General features: G+C 40.5%; 1 protein-coding gene across 1 annotated transcript in view; it reads right to left on the bottom strand.

Annotated features, from left to right (window-relative positions):
- wdr11 (WD repeat domain 11) overlaps positions 1 to 19,193 on the bottom strand; it is a gene marked incomplete at its 5' end in the record, with an annotated part of 76,428 nt that overhangs the window by 29,201 nt on the left and 28,034 nt on the right. Inside the window, 5 exons of the mRNA XM_057341339.1 lie at positions 8,245 to 8,434; positions 12,447 to 12,512; positions 13,565 to 13,627; positions 15,157 to 15,265; positions 15,925 to 16,096. Of these exons, the coding sequence (XP_057197322.1) occupies positions 8,245 to 8,434; positions 12,447 to 12,512; positions 13,565 to 13,627; positions 15,157 to 15,265; positions 15,925 to 16,096 (600 nt within the window). The remainder of the gene's footprint in view (positions 1 to 8,244; positions 8,435 to 12,446; positions 12,513 to 13,564; positions 13,628 to 15,156; positions 15,266 to 15,924; positions 16,097 to 19,193) is intronic.

Here is a 19,193-nt window from a genome sequence, read left to right as displayed (position 1 = left end):
TCTGAAAAATATTCCACAATTCCCTCTCTTGACCTCGTAAGAGGTCACACATCATCTTCTCCTTCATCTTCTGCTAGATCACTTGATAACAAAGGCATACTGTATGGGGGTGGAGATTCTTTCTTTTCAATAGCTGTAACAATTAATCTATTGCACAGTGATCTAATACAGGGAATACAACAACACCCACAGGTGATTAATATGGCTAGGAAAACTCCTATTGACACTACAATAGACATCACCACTGCTTTCCATTTCCCCAAGGTCTGCATCTAGCCAATCTCCTATAGGGTTATCTACACCTGAATGTTCCTTCATCTCTACAGACAATGTCTTCAATCCCTCTAATGCTCTAGTAACCGATCCATCTGGGGCCGTATTATTGGAATGTAAGTACACAAGATCTCCAAACATAAAACATACTCCTCCCTTTTCTGCCAACAGCATGTCCAGGGCCATCCGATTTTGGACTGCCATTAGGGAAGTCGGTGCTAGTTGCTCTGCTCAAACCATCAACAGCATCTCTTGTCATTTTGCTAATCTCATTACTTATAATGTACATAATTAATTCTATCTACATTTTTGTTAGGGGTGACTGGGAAAAATGCAGATATTATTGGTATGTTCTCTAATCCTGCTGTTATCTGATCTGCTAATTTGTATTCATTTGGTACTCCCCTAGGAACTCCTATTGCATCGATGTATGTGGGGCTGTTTAATGACAAATCTACACTTGAACCTGTTGCCCTCTTCCTGAGGATGTGTCTTCTGCGTCTTCTGGCAAGTGTGCTGAACTCATGCTTTCCACTTTCACAGTTCTTTCACCTATTAGAGCTATCGGGGCTCCTAACCTTACCATAGCACACATCCTCTTGCTCCCTCAGGTATTCTAGTAAACAGTCTACGATCTCCACAATAATAATACAATCCTGCTCTAGCCCATGTTCCTATTTGTGTCCCTTTATCTATCACTATCTGATTACACCAGTCACTCTTATTTCCCCTAGGTTACTTGTTGGTGAGTTACGTGTAATGTTAAAACACGTATAGTTTGCTTTCTGTGGTGTGAATGGTCCTGCTTTAGAGTGGTTTGAGATGGGTGGAAATATTTAAAAGTATGATTTAATTATCAATATAATCAATAAGTGTTTTCTTTCATTAAATCATTAAGCTGTGTGCTTTTGTCATATGCTTTCTATTTTACTCAGTGGAAAGTTACTGTGGCAAACGAAGTGAGACAGGATAAGTGGGGGTTGGAACCATAAATTATCTAAATCAACACACACACACACACACATAAAAGAAATGTTATGAATCAATCCACTGCATATGTTTTAAGTATAATCATGAGTTGTGATGTGTTTTAATGAATCATAGGATTAAGAAACAACGCTACATAATTAAAAGCATTAGATGATTGAGTGTTTTCTTTTTACTAAAAGAATGTTAAGAATGTTGGTATGTTGTCCGGCCACAAGAAACTGTCTCTAGGAGACCACTCCCCAAAAGAAACTGTCCCTAGAGAACATTCCTCAAAACTAGCGACTGACCACAGGATGTATGTTTTGAGAAGATGTTATTTAGCAGGAACTAAGAAAAAGGACAGAGTCAGATAACCTGGTTCACGGTGATTGGTGGAAAGGGAGCAGCACTCCTTAAAAGGCAGAGGAGGAGTCAGAAGATGCGAGCGACGTCACATACTGAATAAATATGGGTGTTTTTGAATAATTTGGGTTGTTGGCTTGTGGTGGAGTGAGGAGATCGTCTGACAACCCAAAGCTTTGTTACTCCTTTTTACATCTGATAATAAACTTCTAATAGATTTTTGAGAACGTCTCTGTGCAAATTTTTGAACATGCAGGACTGCCTAAAAAGTCCAACACCAGCCTCCGTGTTCCACCGGAGCTGACGATCCTCTTGTGAAGCACTCCTCTCTCGAGCTCTCTCTCTCTCGCCGTCTCCGCAGTAGTCTCTGCTGGCTCTCACACCCCGGCTTCTGTCTCCGAAGCTGTTTATATGCATCCCCACACCAATTACTGGAATAGAGGACAGCTGATCATCATTTGCACTTCGCACCCCATTTACTCACCGCTCTTCTGTCAGCCTTCTCTCCCGCTGCAGACCTCGCTAAATCACACCCCCCTTGCCACAACATACATTTCAGACACTTACATTTCGTGCTTTCTCCGTCAAAGCAAATCCTTGAATTAGCGTGGTTTCAGTATATCTACACTTCTGTTATTTAAAATTCATAAATTTAACAATATGTTGACTTATGTAAGCATATAGATGATAAATTATTATACTAAATGACTAAAGACATAATTAGGTTAATAGAGTGAGTGAGTGAAATTCTGGCACTTCATGAACAGACAGCAACTCAAGCACTTTGGCGTGTAGGTATACTCGCATGTCCGTGTGAGGCACATTATTGTGAAAGTTTGTATCTTTGCGCTTAGAAAACCATCTTACAGCTGTTAGATCCATAACGCCGTGAGATCTCTTGCTTGGCTGCAGGCTGTACACTGTACACAACGTTTCAGGTCTAGTCGGGTTCTAAAGAAAGCTGTCTATTTTATCTGGCCTGCATGTGGCTAAAAGATTAGTTTTTATGTCTCGTATCAAAATAAAAAATGACAAACGTCTCCACAATTGCACAACATCCAGCATTTTCCGTGAGTTGCAATTTAAAACAAGATCATGCGACGAAAATAAAAAGAAAGCTTGTAGAAATTGATGCTACAATATACAATATAAACAGATGCACATAGTTCTGAGAGAGTCCGCGTTAAAATCAGAGTGGCTGTCAATAAGCTGCTAGTTGAGATCATCTATTTGACTGCTATAAATACAAATAAATGTCCTGTAAATGCTGAAGATGAAATAATTTCAATTAATTGAGCAGATGAGCGGATGAGTGGACTGTGCGGCCAGCATATAAAAGTATCTGCATTTCTTGCTTTGGAATTTGTCAGAACCGACAGTCACCGTGACGGTTTGGGAAGCTCTTGTCAGGCTCCCAGGGACCGAGACAGGGAGGCTCGGGGCACGTTCTGCTTCATCAACCTCCCGGGGGGTGGTTCGGTGGCTGGCAGTGCGGATCCCTCACCGTGGGGGGCCCCCGGAGAGGAGATCGGCTCTGCTGTTTTACCTGCCTGGCGATGATGTAGCACAACGCACCATCGATTCAGAGTGCTTAGGCTGATGATTATCCTCGACATTGGGTCTCGCCTCAACGTTGAGTTGCCGAACACTGTCGTTTAGAGGGTGAGAGTGGCTGTGATAATACCCAGAAGATGATGTAGCACAACGCATCGTCGATTGAGAGTGCTTATGCTGCTGATTATCCTCGACAATGGGTCTCGCTGTGACGCAACGTCGAGTTGCTGAACACCATCGTGTAGAAGGTGAGAGCAGCTGTGATAAACACCCAGAGAGAGAGAAAACTCTTAGAAGTGGGCTGTTGGGACGGGGCAGGAACCGTCCCGGATCGACCAACCAGCGATGGAATGGCTGGGGTCGGGCCCGAAGGTATTCTCGATCTCCCTGGGGTTTTCCCATGAGGGCCGCTTCGGCTTCCGCCGCGGCTGCTGACGGGGTGGTGGTCTCCTCTTCGATGTCTTTTTTCGGGGGGCTGCCTGAGTGGGGGGTGCCGAAACCGGAAGGCGTCGAAGAGGACCAGGGCTGCTGGGAAGCAGACGGCATCTCGGGATCTCGACGGCAAGAGGGCGGCCGAATCGCGGCGGGGGAGGATATGCTTGATATCCTCTGTCTGCTTCTTTACTGTCGAGAACTGCGGCTCGACAGTATCACCAAACAGCCCCCCCCCTTGCAAGATGGGTGCGTCGAGAAAGCGGACTTTCTCTGCATTACTCATCTGTGCAAGGTTCAGCCAGAGGTGTCTCTCCTGGACCACAAGTGTGGACATCGCCCGACCCAGGGCCCGCGCGGTCACCTTGGTCACCCGTAGAGCGAGGTCGGTGACGGCACGGAGTTCCTGCATAAGTGCTGGGTCGGTCTTACCCTCGTGGAGCTCTCTCAACGCCTTGGCCTGATGGACCTGCAGGATGGCCAAAGCGTGGAGAGAGGGGACAGCTTGGCCCGCAGCAGAGTAAGCTCTCGACACCTAAGATGCTGAAAAAACCTTGCCGAAACCTGCCGAAATGCTTTGGACGGGAGTCTAGGTCGAGCCCCTGGGGGACATCGATGTATCCTCTAGCTGTCCCACCATCGAGGGAAGAAAGGGCAATGGAACTAGTTGACGTGCACACGCCAAAAGGGGGCGTTCCAGGACGTATTAAGTTCCTCATGCACTTCTAAAAAAACACGGCACTGGGGGCGAGTGCGGCTTGGAGCCGCTCTCAAACCCGTGGTACCATGTATCCAGCCGAGAGCGTTGGGAGAGGCAGTGCGGTGCACTGCAACCCAATGCCGGTGGCCCGGGAAAGCATGGCTGACATTTCGACGTCTGCTTCTTCCTGGGCTCGACCCCCGAGGGAAGGAGCTCCGAGGAATCGTCGGAGTCTGATGCCAGTAGGTCACCCCCCGATGCTGCAACGGACATCTCATCATCACGCACCGTTTCTGAATACGTGGTTGAGGAAGAAGACGGTGGGAACGATTCATGGGGAACGGTCAGACTGAAGGATTAGCGCTCACATTAATCCTCATATCACCCTCGCTGCTCGCCGCAGCGGACGGCAGGGCTGCCTGCAGTGCGGGCAGGACGTATCCACGTTAGAGCTGAAGATCTTTGCCCGAACCCGACGGACACGACGGGTTCGGGCTTAATTTCTATCATTTTACACGGGCTCGGGCCGGGCTCGGGCTTGCGCGGTAAATGAGCAGTCATGTGATGCGTTCCGATTAGCGCCGACAAAGATGCAAAAATGGATGCTGAGGGTTGCAACACATTCTCACTCCCGTCTCGGTCAGCGCCCTTCGGCGTCACTTTTGAACGCGCGGGTACTCCTTTGACGTCGTTTTTCGAAGTGAAGGGCACGCGAATTTCACCGTCATTATGAAAATGTATATTAGATATAATTTGCAATGATGATGTTTCGGGGTTTAATTTAAGTTTAATGGCCAGGATAATTGCATTTACATGACGCTATTCAGACAGTTTGAGCACGTAATGTTTATTGAATGTTTATTTATCGTAATATAAAACACATAATACAAGCAGTCACAATGTCGTTCAAAAATACAGATATTTCAAGGGTACCAACGCGAAACGATCGATTTGTATGAAGAACAGATGCGAAAGCGATCACCGTCCGCCGTAAATCTCAAATCCAGTGAAGAACGACGTTCAAAATTTGCCGCCAGAGGAAGTTACGTCAGCTTCGATGCCATTGGCTTTCCCGTGTCTCGTGTCCGATCGCGTCATTTCGTTGGCTTTGAACGTGAAACGGTATTGGCTCCCGCAACCGACTGCATCTAGCTGTTCCGGTTTATCTTTTGAATGGGAGCCTCAGCCGAGTTCATGTATTCATGGACACGCACGGCATCTCCATTGTAATGTTATCGTGAGGCTTTGGTGCAAAAACGTATGCAAAACAAGTTGTTTGTTTTATTTTGTAATGCTTTTGGTCAGTTTGTGTAATAAATACCTGTGACTGTACTTTTATTTGCGTGTTGTGTTTTATATGGCTGAGAAGTGGTTAGGGTTAGGTTTAGGGTGAGGTTGGGGTTAGGTGCTACAAAATATTAAAACCATAAATAATTATGAAATGCTAAGAATTGCACGCATCTCGGTCTGGAGCATTTAGAAAACAGCAACGCAGTTCCCTGTTCGTCGAAAAACAACGCCAAAGGGGTACTCTGCGCGTTCAAATGTGACGCCGTGGGGCGCTGACCGAGCGTAAATATGTGACGAGTCGGGAGTGAGAACGGGTTGGCTGAGGAGGTGAAATGGAGGCTTGCCTCTGGCGATTACGTTTTGGTTGCACCAGCAACTAAAGCAAAGTCTGAGGTGTGGAAAAGTTTTGACCATGTGCATAATGAGAATAATGAGCCAGTGGGATATGTGAGATGTTACAGAGGACTTATTTATTTCTTTGTTCCAACATCCAAGTGGCCTATAGCCTACGTTAGTCATTAATACATTATGTTAAAACATGTATAAATGACTCATTCTTGACAAAAAGCTGTGCGCGTGCGCACATTTGAATAGCCTAATGTCGGGCTGTAAACGGGTTCGGGCTTTTAAAAAGCTGTCAATCAAAATGTACTTGTCGGGCTCGGGCCGAATTCTGTCGGGCTCGGGCACTGTCGGGCCTAACTTTTAAGGCCCGATTACAGCTCTAATCCACGTATCCACAGGACGTATTCTGTCGGCTCGACACAACGTCGAGAGACCGACAGAAACGGAACTACATTCTACATTCTCTTGAGGACAATTTAGGGCTGTAGGGCTGCCCTCGACTAGAGAATTTTGTAGTCAACTACTAGTCGTTCATTTCGGCCATTAGTCGAATATTCACACATTTATGATATTCATTTAAATATTTCAATATACATTGGGGGGTTTAAGCTTCATGGATAAGAAAGATGTTTTATGTAAAATTGCTAACATTGTTTTATATTACAGACATATGCAGAAACAATAATGAGCCTTTAAAATAAAAATTATCCACTAAAGCAAACACAATCCGCAAAAAGTTATGATTATATGTAAACTGAAATATTATTAGTGCAAAAAATAACACGCAACAAAATCTTTGTTAACCTTTTTTCTCTGGATCTATTTTTTAAATGTAGAATATTTGTAAACACACAAATAAATAATAATACAACAAACTGAAACTGGAAATAGTCAATCAATACTGTAGTAGTTGCTAAAGAAAATTTTAGTACCCTTATAGTAAATTGTAAAAAACTGATCAACTGTAGTAAACACCGATAAATAGATCTACATCCACATAAAAAGTACTGTAGTATAATACAGTTTTTATTAAATTTCCTAGATACTATACTTTAAATATGAAGGTCAAGGTCAAGTTTATTTGAATAGCACCTTAAAACAACACGAGTGTTGACCAAAGTGCTTCACATAACAATAGCAACAGCATGCATAAAAAGAACAAGTCATGTCCAGTGAGTAGTTAAACTAAAAACACGAATACAACATACATTGCATGATATTTCATAGAAAGAAATGCTAAAATACAACCCCTAGTACAAATAAAAAAATAAAACTACTTATACTGTAAATAAGCATGAGAAAAGAGGAATGTCTTAATAGATGTTTTAAAACCAGTTAATATAGTAGAGGCTCTGATCGTTACTGGTAGTGTATTCCAGAGTTTAGGAGCATAGACTGAAAAAGACCTGTCACCCATAGATTTCAAACGTGATTTATGGACGTTCAACAATAGCTGGTCTGAGGATCTGAGAGATCTTTGAGGTGAATAAAGATTCAGAAGTTCTGATATATAAGAAGGAATATTCAAGTATACTACATACAGTATACTTCAGTGTTTACTACAACACACACAAATGTTTTCTGATATGATTCTGGAGATGAAGTTCACACAGACAAATCCATCACGCATATAGTATGTTTAACCGTGCAACTTATTCACTCATGAAGACCAGGCAGATGACATACAAAATGGCAGGATTCCACATTAAGGATTTCATAGAGCTCTAGATACATGGACTCAAAGCAGACAGAAAACGAGTTTTAATCGCAAAATAGACTAAAAAATAGTTGTGCACGATCAATTAACATCACAAACACAAACAAGCACAAACAAGCACAAACAAGCACAACAACTAAAACTTCAAACACACAACTATGTCTAATTCACCTGCAAAACTGTATCGAGCATGAGCTACACTGGTAAAATCTTTCTTCGCACAGACCGCTTTTTCCGTAGCACGTGCAACATGTATGTATAGACCACATTGCTTATCTTAGCTGCAGTCATGAAAAGCCTATCCCTAAGTATTTTGGGTTATACCTCATACCTCACACCTTCTCTGATTTGATTGGCCATCTCACTCATTTTTGACATTGACAAGTGCTGTCAGACCGTTGGAGCAGACCACCCTAAAATGTAACTTTTAGAACTTTTAGCACATAATGGAGTGCAGCAGAACAGCAATAAAAATATTTAATATTGGGGACTTGTCCCTGAACAAAACGTCTGCAAGAGAAAGACTGGTTCAATGAATTATTCTCTGTATTTTCTTTTTCTCCCTTTATTATTTAGATCTTGAACTGTCATTGGATCATACCTGGAAGAAATAGCCTTCACACAGGGTGTCATGGCAAATGTCCAGGTGAATGACAGGGGTGCTCTGGAGATCCTCGGCAGGTGCTTGGCCCTCTGGGGTGGATCTGATGGGCTGGCGATTCTGAGCAAAGAACTGGATGTAATGAGCTGCCACTGTCCAGAATTGAATGTCTGATTCGTCTCCAAACAGCCTGATAAAACAAAGTAAAATGAGAGCGACTCAAGAACAGAGCACACTGACGTTTCTTTGCTTTTCTTGTGGCTTGAGAGTCAACTCAAAAACTATGACAAAAAGTTTGAATGGGTTATGAATCTGCACATAATGGGTAATCGGCTGTAAATTATGAACTGCCACAGGGATCTGTTTTAGGGCTTTTAATATTCTCTGTATACAGATGTGGCGATTACGAATGCAAGTCAAACGATCCTGCGATTACCTGTGGCACCTCGTGGGATTCTTTGGCACAGGAAACATAACCAGTAAAGTCCAGCCGTGCTTGACTCTCAGTCATGTCGTGTACTAAATCCAATTATATTCTTGGTCAACGAATCTGTTAACCTCTCCCAGAGCCACACTTTTTGTGTTTGTCGTTTATGTATTCCATAGACAGCCCATGTTAAAATGCCCAACTTCAAAGCAGAAAAAAATATGTTTACAGCCAGTTATAAGAAGTGGTTTTGATCTAATACCAATGACACAGTTAATGCGAAACGCCTCGGTGGATCTTCACTGAGACATAAACCACTGTGCATTACAGTAAACTGTTTAAAAGCCATATTTAAAAACCAAAAACCAACGAATAGAGGAGTATAATAACCCGTATAATGCGTGTCATTGGTGAATAACCTTCCCAAATTCCCTGAAATACTCCCATTAATCCCCATACCATAATTACCAAACTCAGTTACCAAGCCCCCCACGGTATATAAACATTTCAACATCAGTGTACATACTATAGACCTCCCAGTAAACTGGCAACACCAGTTGTCATTCACAAACATGCACACACCCCCACATTGGTTCCTGTCTGATGACGCCGAGCGATCGACCCAAACCAGAGGGAAGCAATCTACTGGCCACAGGGGCATAGCTACATGGTGGCCATGGGTGGCCACGGCTACCCCTGAATGATGGATGGCCACCTATCTGGCCACCTCTGTTGTGCAAAGCAGTTTTGAGATGCGTGTCGGAGTTTACAAAGTGCTGCGCAGATCATTTAGCGAATGCACTGAAAGTAACGCGAGAACATTACTCTCGCGTTAATATGATGTCATACGCTGACGCACTGACGCAAACAGTCTGAGCGCTATTAGCTGAACAGCTGCTAACCTCTTCACTTCGTGACTGTGTACTGTCTGTGTACCATGGAAGTTCATCGCGAGCAGAAGGATCAGGGTAGGGTTGCACCAGCCATTCGTAAGTTCTTTCTTAAACGTGAACGTAAAGTCCACACTAGAGGCTTAGTAACTACTACTAGCTAGTTTGTAACTAAATCTGTATGTTATTCCATTGCACCATTTGGTCTTAAGGCAGAACGTAGCTAGTTCGTAAGCTCTCCGTAAAGTAATGCGTAATCGCATATGACGTTTACCTCCAACAGTCCAATAGCAGCCTTTAAATTCGTGAGAAAAAGTTGTTGAAATGTTGTGAATTTCAAAACATTCTTGATTTAAACTTATTTTACCTCACATAATAACGGTAAAAACGGTATATAGAATACTACCTTTCATGAATAACATATTTAAAAGTAGATTAATAAACAAATGCTGTTTAAAACAATACAGCCTACTTAATGCAATAATAAAAGACATGCAATATGGGTGATTTCATTTTACTGCCAACCGCCAATTAAATAAAAAGATTATTTCATTTTGACGTGCACAACACAGGCAGATATACACACACAGAGGCGCGCTAGGACGGAAGTGACTGTAAATGTCAGCATTATCATGTGTGTAAATCATTGAAGAATGTTGAGTGAAACAAGAGCTTATTCCGTACTGTTTATATGTAACATTACGCTTCAACTAAGTTGAATGGTGCAACTCAAAAATATTTTGTAGTGCGTACGTTGTAACTTAATGCCCGTTTAAGTCAAAACTACAGTAGGCTAAGTTGTAACTTATGCACAGCTGTTGCAGCCAGCTCCAGGTCAGTAAAATCAGTCTTGTTTAACTGGATTTCATTCATTAATTATATTTTCGCAAAAGTTTAAGTTGGGGTACTGCAATGTTTGTTTTTTATAAAAAATGTTAACTTACTGTAAATGATAGCTAGCAAATTATTTTAAAATAATGTTAGCACATGAAAGCATTGCAAATAAATTGTTTACTTTATGTTGTTTGTGTATGTTTTTGACCAGCAAACTATGTGTAATGAAGAATTAGTGTAAATTACAGTAGAAGTTAAAGAATTTCTGTCTGTAAGGATTTTTTGGTCACCCTAATAAAATCACTGGGTCTTACCTGGCCACCTTTAAAAAAAAGTTCTGGGTACGCCCCTGACTGGCCATAACAGAAAGCAGCCATGTGTCCGTAAGCACTAGAAGGTTTGCTCCTCAGTATTTAAAGTCGAGTGGTAAACTCAACGAGTCCGCTGCCAGAGTGTTTTCAGTGTAAGTGATTGGCGTCCTGCTGTCACATGGCATTGTCGAATAAGTGTGGCCGAACGGGCAACAGTCCTTGGAGGGTCACAAGACCCTCTGCAGTGTTTAGCTCAAACCCTAATTAAACACCTGATCCAGCTAATCAATGTCTTCAGGATAACGCAGGTGTGGGTTGGAACTGGTTGGAGCTAAACTCTGCAGCTGTGGCCCTTTAAAAAGCACACACAATTTGAAAATGAAAATGTACACTTATTACACCGTGAATGATGTTCATTTTATTTTTTAAATGCAACATGCCAATCAATAAGCATATTTATCATTGGGCTCAAGATGATTTATTACAAACTTTAAGGGGCTTAAGCCTAGTCGCATTTTAAAAAAAGACTTAAATATTCTAATTTAACTAAGGCCCAGTCCTGGTTCAAGCTAATTCTTGTCCAGGAAACCACCCCCAAGTGTTTTAGAGCAGTCTTGTCTGGCCTGTACTGTATGTTGTTCCATGCACCATCTGGTGGATATTCTGTAAAGCACAATTTAACACATTTATTTGAAGGGAAACTCAGACGAAAAATGAAAATTCTGCCATAAATTACTCATCCTCAAGTCGTTTGACAACCCTAGGACCTCTGTTCATCTTCGGATCGCAAAATTAAGACAGTTTTGATGAGGTGCGGGAGCTTTCTGACTCCTGCCCATAGACAGCAACAAAACTTAACGATTTGAGGGTGAGTAACTCATTTTTTGGTTTCCCTTTAAATTGTAAGGTGCTTACAGGGCTTTGTGGCATTCTGCGAGACAAATCGTGGCTGCAGCCGGAAAAAATCTGTACATGCTGCCCCTTGGCAATATTATTAGAAAAAAATGGGATTAGTGTCCACTGCTATGCTGATGATACTCTGTTATATAGTTCATCAAAACCAGATGAAACCTCCAACTTCTCAAAAATGTCTTAATTCAAGATACAAAACATTGAATAATTACTAACATAATAATTAAATAAGGTCTTTATTTAAAAAAAGATTAAACATTAAATTCAGTTAACAGATACTACTAATGGGACTGATTTATTAAGTTATCATGTATTTATGGTGTTAAATTGTGTTAGTTAGCTTTATTTTTGGATTTATTATTACTCAATCAAAACAACCCAACTGCAGTTTGAAATGAATTGGAATGCACAATAAAACAACATGATTTCTGCATTTTTTAAAAACTGATGTTATCTGTTTTTGCGAATGAAAACACACACAGTTGTTATATTAGACAGCATTCTGTCTATTAAATATCACATCTTATATGTTACAAAAAAACTGCTTATGCATATATGTTCAAGTCAGTTGCCTTACTGAAGTTTATCTTATTTGTCTTTTACAGCAGCAGACTGAGGATGTTTATTGAGCACACAACAGTTTCAGCAACAATTCACTTGTAAACGTCATGTATACACTGTTAACTGCTTTTCATACATACAATATATTACTAATGTGCTTTATTAATAAAATTGTGTGTTTCACTTAGCATGTACTGGTGTTTTGCTTGGGTTTTGGAATTGGTACCGACTACTGAAATTTTGGTATCGTGACAACACTACACTTACCGGGACACAAGGAGGCAGCGTTGCAGCAAGTTCAGATTTGGGTCCTGGAGAACGCTTTTGATGTCACTACAAGAGAACAAAATACTTAAGGACGCTTAAAAAGTACTTGCATGTGTTTTCCAAAATTATCATGTTAGTGAGGATGGCAAGCTCTTTAATTAAAGGAATAGTTCACCTTATAATTAAAGTTTCATAATAATTCACTCACCCACATGCCATACAAGCCGTTCGTGTGTTTATTTCATAAGTCGAAAACAAATTGATGCTTAAGAGGAAAGGTTTCCAGTCTTCTCCATATAATGTTCAACAGGGGGCTGTTGGTTAAGGTCTAAGTTTCAGTTTCATCGCAGCTTCAAAGGATCTAAACGACACCAGCCAATGAATAAGGGTGCTGTCTAGCGAAACGATTAGTCATTTTCCAAGAAAACAAAAAGTTATATTCTTTTTTAAAACTCTGAGTGCCTCCATGTTGCTCATCCACAACTTCATGTACTTCGTAGTCACATTGGAAAGGTTTGAAAGGAACTACCGTAAGCGGAAGTTCCGACCTAATGTTTACGAGTGTGGAGAAAGAAGACAGTTCAAAAGTTCTTGGATGTTGAATGACACGTTATGTCTTTGTGCAAGATTATCGTTGAAAATGGTCAGTTCGTGTACATATCAGGGATATTTAATTCTTTTGAAATCTACGTCACGCGTAACCTTTCTAACGTGACTGCGTAATACGGAAGTCGTGGACGTGCATTGCGGAGGGACTGCAAGCCGTCTATTTGTCTTTAAAAAGTATATCATTTTTTCTTGGAAAATGACTAATCGTTTGGCTAGACAACACCCTTAAAGCTGCAATAAAACTGATATTTAGACCTTAACCAACAGCCCCCTATTGAAGTCCATTACATGGATCAGAACCCTGGAAAGCTTTCCTCATAAACATCAATTTGTTTTCGACAGAAGAAATAAACACACGGACATGTGAGTGAAATGTAATTTTAAAGTGAACTATTCCTTTAAGGCATTATAGCAAAATGTTGTCCCTAACTTAATTAAAGGTGCTTATTTAAAGGGAAGGAAATAGCACTTGAATTTTCTTTGTTGATCTTTTTGTGTACCATACGTACTTAGAGAGAGAGTTGAGCTGTTCTTGGATCAGTCCTTTGATTTCCTCCTTCTCGGTGTAATCTCTAAGAATTGAACCACAGAACACACCTCACCAAAAGGCTTTATGACTTTATAAATGTGAAAACAGAATGCTTTTAAATAGGTTTGCTACCATTTGAAGAAAATGAATTTAAGAATGAATTAATACTTAATTCAGAACAAACACCTACAGTAAGTGAATCAAACGGATGCACAAGCAGCATTGTATAAACTTCATAATGTTAGGCAACAATGGGTTTTAATTCACTTGGCTTGCATTCAGATGGATTTGTGTGTGAAATCTGCATATGAATGTTTTCACAAACAATTCATGATTCATCACATACTTTTGTACTAAAACTGATTCAAAATGTATGAAAAAATGTATAAAAGCAATAATCACATGGCCCTACAATAAGGGTTTGTGGCCTTATATCAGTGGTTCTCAAACTTTTTTGGTTACGCCCCCCATTAAACCGTAAAAAATATGGCGCCCCCCACTCAACAAGAAACAATATACACTTTGAACTTACACAAAGTGTATTAGGAGTACACTTTGAACTTGTGCTCACTCATGCAGAATGTGCGATACCTGTCAGCTGTCCTAGACGTGATGCTGCGTACAGGAGCAATGTGCTCCTCCGGTGTATGCCCTTAGACATTGAAAGTGTCTTTTATGTTGTGCCACTTGGCTTATCAAATAAAACAGACAACAGTCTGTGTTTTCGACTTCAATGTACCGCGAGAGCGATTTAAAATTAGACTGCTACGTATGCTTCAAATCACTCTCGTGTTACTCTAATTTTATGTGCTGAACGGTCTGCGCAACGCAATATGAAATTGAACACACCTATTATATGTGGCAGAGAGAATCTATTCTGCAATTGTTTGTGATTTTTGCCATTGTGCAACGCAATAAGCAACTTTATATGAAGGATATGCGTTGGATGCTTTGTCTCTCTGTGTTGTCACGTCTGTATTTTTCTATTTTTCTGCTGATCTCCTCAACTTTGGTTTGGGGTTTTTTTGTAGTAGAACTGTGGTTTTAATGCAAATTACTACACTCTAAGTGGGCATGTGGTCCCTCGTTTAGAATACTCTGAATTCATTAACATTAGAACAAGTTAAAGAACACATTCATGTGCACATCAGAAAGTTATCATGAGTTCAAAAGTGTGCATAAATACAAATAATGCAGGCAATTATTAGTGAATGAGACACATCACTAACATGTCAACATGCCATTTCGCATCTAAAGAACATTGAATAAAACAATCTTGCCACTGCAAATAAATAATGTGCTTAGGTGAAAGGAAACTAGTAGATAACTAAATCACTGGGAAAAGCTAATGCTTGATAAGAGAGTCACTAAAATGAAACTGATGTTTCAAAAAATGAAATTTCATGTTTAACATGATTTTCCATAATTTTCCAATTTAACACCATCTACTGAGAAAATATCTCTCCAGTAGAACCTACAGTCATTTTGTCCAGTGTATACGTGAAGAAAAAGGGCAAATGATTGATGCAAAAGTGATCAAGAATGTGCCTTAATAATGAGACTGTGGCGCACATTTGAAAAATGTCCATGGTGAATGTATCAGACCAGGGCTGCAGCAACAGAAAGGCCTTTAGCGTAAGAGCAGCACGCGGTAGCAGAAGATACGGACACCACACTGGATCTAAAACAGATAACAATAGAACATTTACCTGTCTGGAAAATTTTCATCAGCATATCATCAATGTTACATCACCACCATCATTTTCTATAGCTGTCCGGTAAACAAACAAAACACACCTACATACATTTTTGGAGGGTCAACTACATTGTATGCTGAAGCTAGAAATTCACTGAAAGGGTAAACTGTGTTCTCAGGAGGTCAAGATTGTCACATGGTGTACTCTTATTAACTGCAGTTTCTGATTGCAAAAAAACAATGGTTTAAAGGGACAGTTCTTCCCCTTTAATAAAAATTCTGTCACCATTCACTCACACTCTTGTCATTTCAAACCTGTATGACTTTCTTCGGCAGAACACAAAAGAAGCTATTTTGAAAATTTTTTACTGGATCCCATTCACTTGCATTGGTTTTGTGTCCATACAATAGAAGTGAATGGGGTTCAGTGCTGTTCGGTTACCAACCTTCTTCAAAATATCTTCATTTGTGTTCTGTGGAAGAAAGAAAGCCATAGAGGTTTGAAATGACAAGAGGGTGAGTAAATGATGACAGAATTTTTAATTATTGGGTGAACTATCACTTTAATAATGTTGCGGTTTCATGAGGTTTTTATTAAGCATGAATTGGGTGAATCTCTCAAGCCTGTGAAGACCATGGCACACCTGTCAGGTCCTGCTCATCCATTCTGTAACTGGCAGACTTCATGGCCATCTCTAGCACTCTCACACAGCCATCATCTGATGCCAGCACCACTTTATCTGACGTACACCAGTCAATATCCAGAATTCTGTAACTCACGTTCCTCCCCACCCTGATGCTGCTGACCATCTGAACCTGAAGGAGTGCATGTAAACCAGTCTTAATTTTGACAGCACATTTATATGTAGTTACAGCTTATAGCTTTTAACTACAGCACTAGTAAGTACTAGTAGCAGATTAGAAATGATGAAAAACCAGTCCTTGAAATGTGGAAAAAAGTTCCAGTACTCTCTTGTGCACATTGACATATGCAAATTATTACCACATTTGAAATGTCTAAATGAAAAAACAGTATTTGGAGATATTACTGGTACAACACATTTCTTAGTCAGATTATGCTTAATAAGATAATAACTTGAATGGTCATTTAAACACGAAAACGTTTTCTTTTATCGGGGAAGGGTCACAAACGGTGTAAGCAAAAACCGCTTGGCAGAGGTAGTTTTTTGCCCATTATGGCAATGGCCACATGCGTCTTAGCTAAACAGATTTGGATCCGATCTGCTATACCCGCGCAAAATATAGACATTATTTATTGCTTATTAATTATTCATATGGAGTATTTTAACGTCTAAAACAATGCAGGGAAACCATGGGTCGCGCCATTTTCTCATTCTTTCCAAAGCGCGCGGGAGACTGCAGATGTTAACTATCCATGATGAGATAACTCAACTCAATTCTCAACTCAACTTTATTTATATAGCGCTTTTTACAACTTTCATTGTTACAAAGCAGCTGTACATGAAACATATTGACTAAGCAAAACAATTAAAGTTGTACTTGTAAAAACAAGAAAAAGGTGAAAACACAGAAGACAGACATACCCACATACAAAACACTCCACACACACAATATGCACACGTACTAACACACATAGACACACACACACGGACACGCACACACGTACACAAACAAGTACGCACACACAGTGAGAGCAAACATTTAAGATAAAGGAGAGAGAAGCACAGGTCAAATATAACAGACTATAAATTCCTATATGCAATATTAATTAAGTAAAACTTTAAAATTCTAAAGCAGCCCCCCGGCCAGGCAAATAGTGCAAAAGAACAGTATGCAAACGGTGGCGAGGAACCCAAAACTCTAATCGAGAAAAAAAACTCAGGAGAATCCAGGCCCAACCAGGGGATTCCAGTTCCCCTCTGGCAAAAGCTGCTGCCTCTGCACAAGCTCCAGAGAGCTTGCACAACAAGGCTAAATAAAAATAAATAAATTTACTAATAAGGTAAATTATAGTTTTAAGATTATCATTAATAATCTAATAGCATTTGAAATTTTGTGGTGAAGACGTCTCAGGTGACCACGTCCTTCTTTATCCAGCTCTATTTATCTCAGCTCTTGTCAGGTCTCCGCTTTCCATTCTCCACTCTACCATCAGGTCTGGCCATGAACTGCATCCTGCTCACTATGGTAACCTTGGAACAATGAGACAAGACTGGCTGAGAGTAGAGTACTGTTCTGCACTCTTTGATGCAAGAAGTACATCAGTTGTGTTTTTGGTTCCGGTTGATCTAACTAATGCAGCCTAAACCCTCAGAGGATTTATATTATGGAAGTGTAGTGTATGCAAGATTAAAAAGATGCGTCTTTAGTCTAGATTTAAACTGACAGAGAGTGTCTGCCTCCCGGACAGTGCAGGGAAGACTATTTCAAAGTTTAGGCGCTAGATAGGAGAAGGATCTGCCACCTGCACTTGACTTTGAAATTCTAGGTATTACCAACTGACAGGACGCCTGAGAGCGTAATGCACGTGAAGGACTGTAATACAAGAGGAGTTCATTCAAGTATTGAGGAGCTAAACCATGTAGGGCTTTATAGGTAATAAGCAAGATTTTAAAGTTAACGCGATGCTTTATAGGTAACCAGTGCAAGGTTGACAGAACCGGGCTAATATGTTCATACTTTATTGTACGTGTAAGAACTCGAGCTGCCGCGTTTTGGACCAGTTGGAGCTTTTGTAATAATCCAGCAGGGGAACCACCTAACAGTGCATTACAGTAATCTAGTCTTGATGTCATGAATGCATTAATTAACTTCTCTGCATCTGACATTGACAGCATATGACGTAGTTTTGATATATTCTTAATATGGAAAAATGCAATTTTACAGGTGTTGGCGATGTGGTTCTCAAATGACAGATTACTATCGAATAGAATGCCAAGATTCTTTGCTGACGACGAGGGTTTTATGGAACATCCGTCAATAGTTAAGCAGTATTCTTGGTTGTTACGTATAGTAGTTTTCGGTCCAATAAGTAACACTTCTGTTTTGTCCAAGTTCAGTAATAAAACTGGTTGTTGAGACCACATTTATGTAAAGGAAGAATTTGATTTCCAGACCAAAACTCCCTTGCAGTAGCTCTGCTATTAGCTTTGCTTACCTGAGCTTCATTTCGCTGCGGTGTAGACACGCCGGGAAGAGAATATCACAGCTCATTGTCACACGCCTACATTTAAAGGTTCCTACATTTAGGTGAGCTTGATCAAAACTAATTTGCGAGTGACGCACTCCGTTTGGAGGAGTAAAGCGCTGATAAATGTGGTCTCAACAACCAGATGCATCACAATTGTCCAGTTTCGTCGAGTGGTTTGCGTGATCGGATTTTAATCGGTCTAGAAAACGTTTCAGGGGGCATGTACACCTGGTCACACGCGCCTGCATGCTCCGTGAGCCAACACAAGCAGGCCTCTAGCATATTTTTCTTTCACCTTACAGCAAACTAAAAAATAAACACACCTTTTGAACAGTTTAACTCAGAGAATTAATAATTTCCGGTTAACGGTTAAGAGAAAAATGAACATCTCTAATGCAGATACAGCCAACACATTTACAAATTTACTCTAATCAGAACATGAACAAACAAGAAAAGAGACAAAGGATTGTCTCTACAACAATGTTTTATCGGTCTGATCTCAGTGATATTTAAAAAAAAACTTTCATAAACCCAATTTGTGCTCCATAAAGCTTTACTTAAATGACTAAAAGCATAACATTTTTAACGGAAAACTATTAATGTCACTATTTCTTACTGCAAAAGAGACCGAGACTGTAGGAAATTATGTCCCACCTTCAACCCAGGTAAACTGTTTATTTTTTCAATAAAACACAAATTATATAATAAAGCTGTGACACCTGTGCAAAAAAAGGCCACGCA

The sequence above is a fragment of the Triplophysa rosa genome, linkage group LG9 (genome assembly GCF_024868665.1).
Source record: "Triplophysa rosa linkage group LG9, Trosa_1v2, whole genome shotgun sequence".
NCBI classification, from domain to species: domain Eukaryota; kingdom Metazoa; phylum Chordata; class Actinopteri; order Cypriniformes; family Nemacheilidae; genus Triplophysa; species Triplophysa rosa.
Note: the sequence above shows the minus strand (reverse complement) of the source record. Positions and strands in the feature narration are given on the sequence as shown.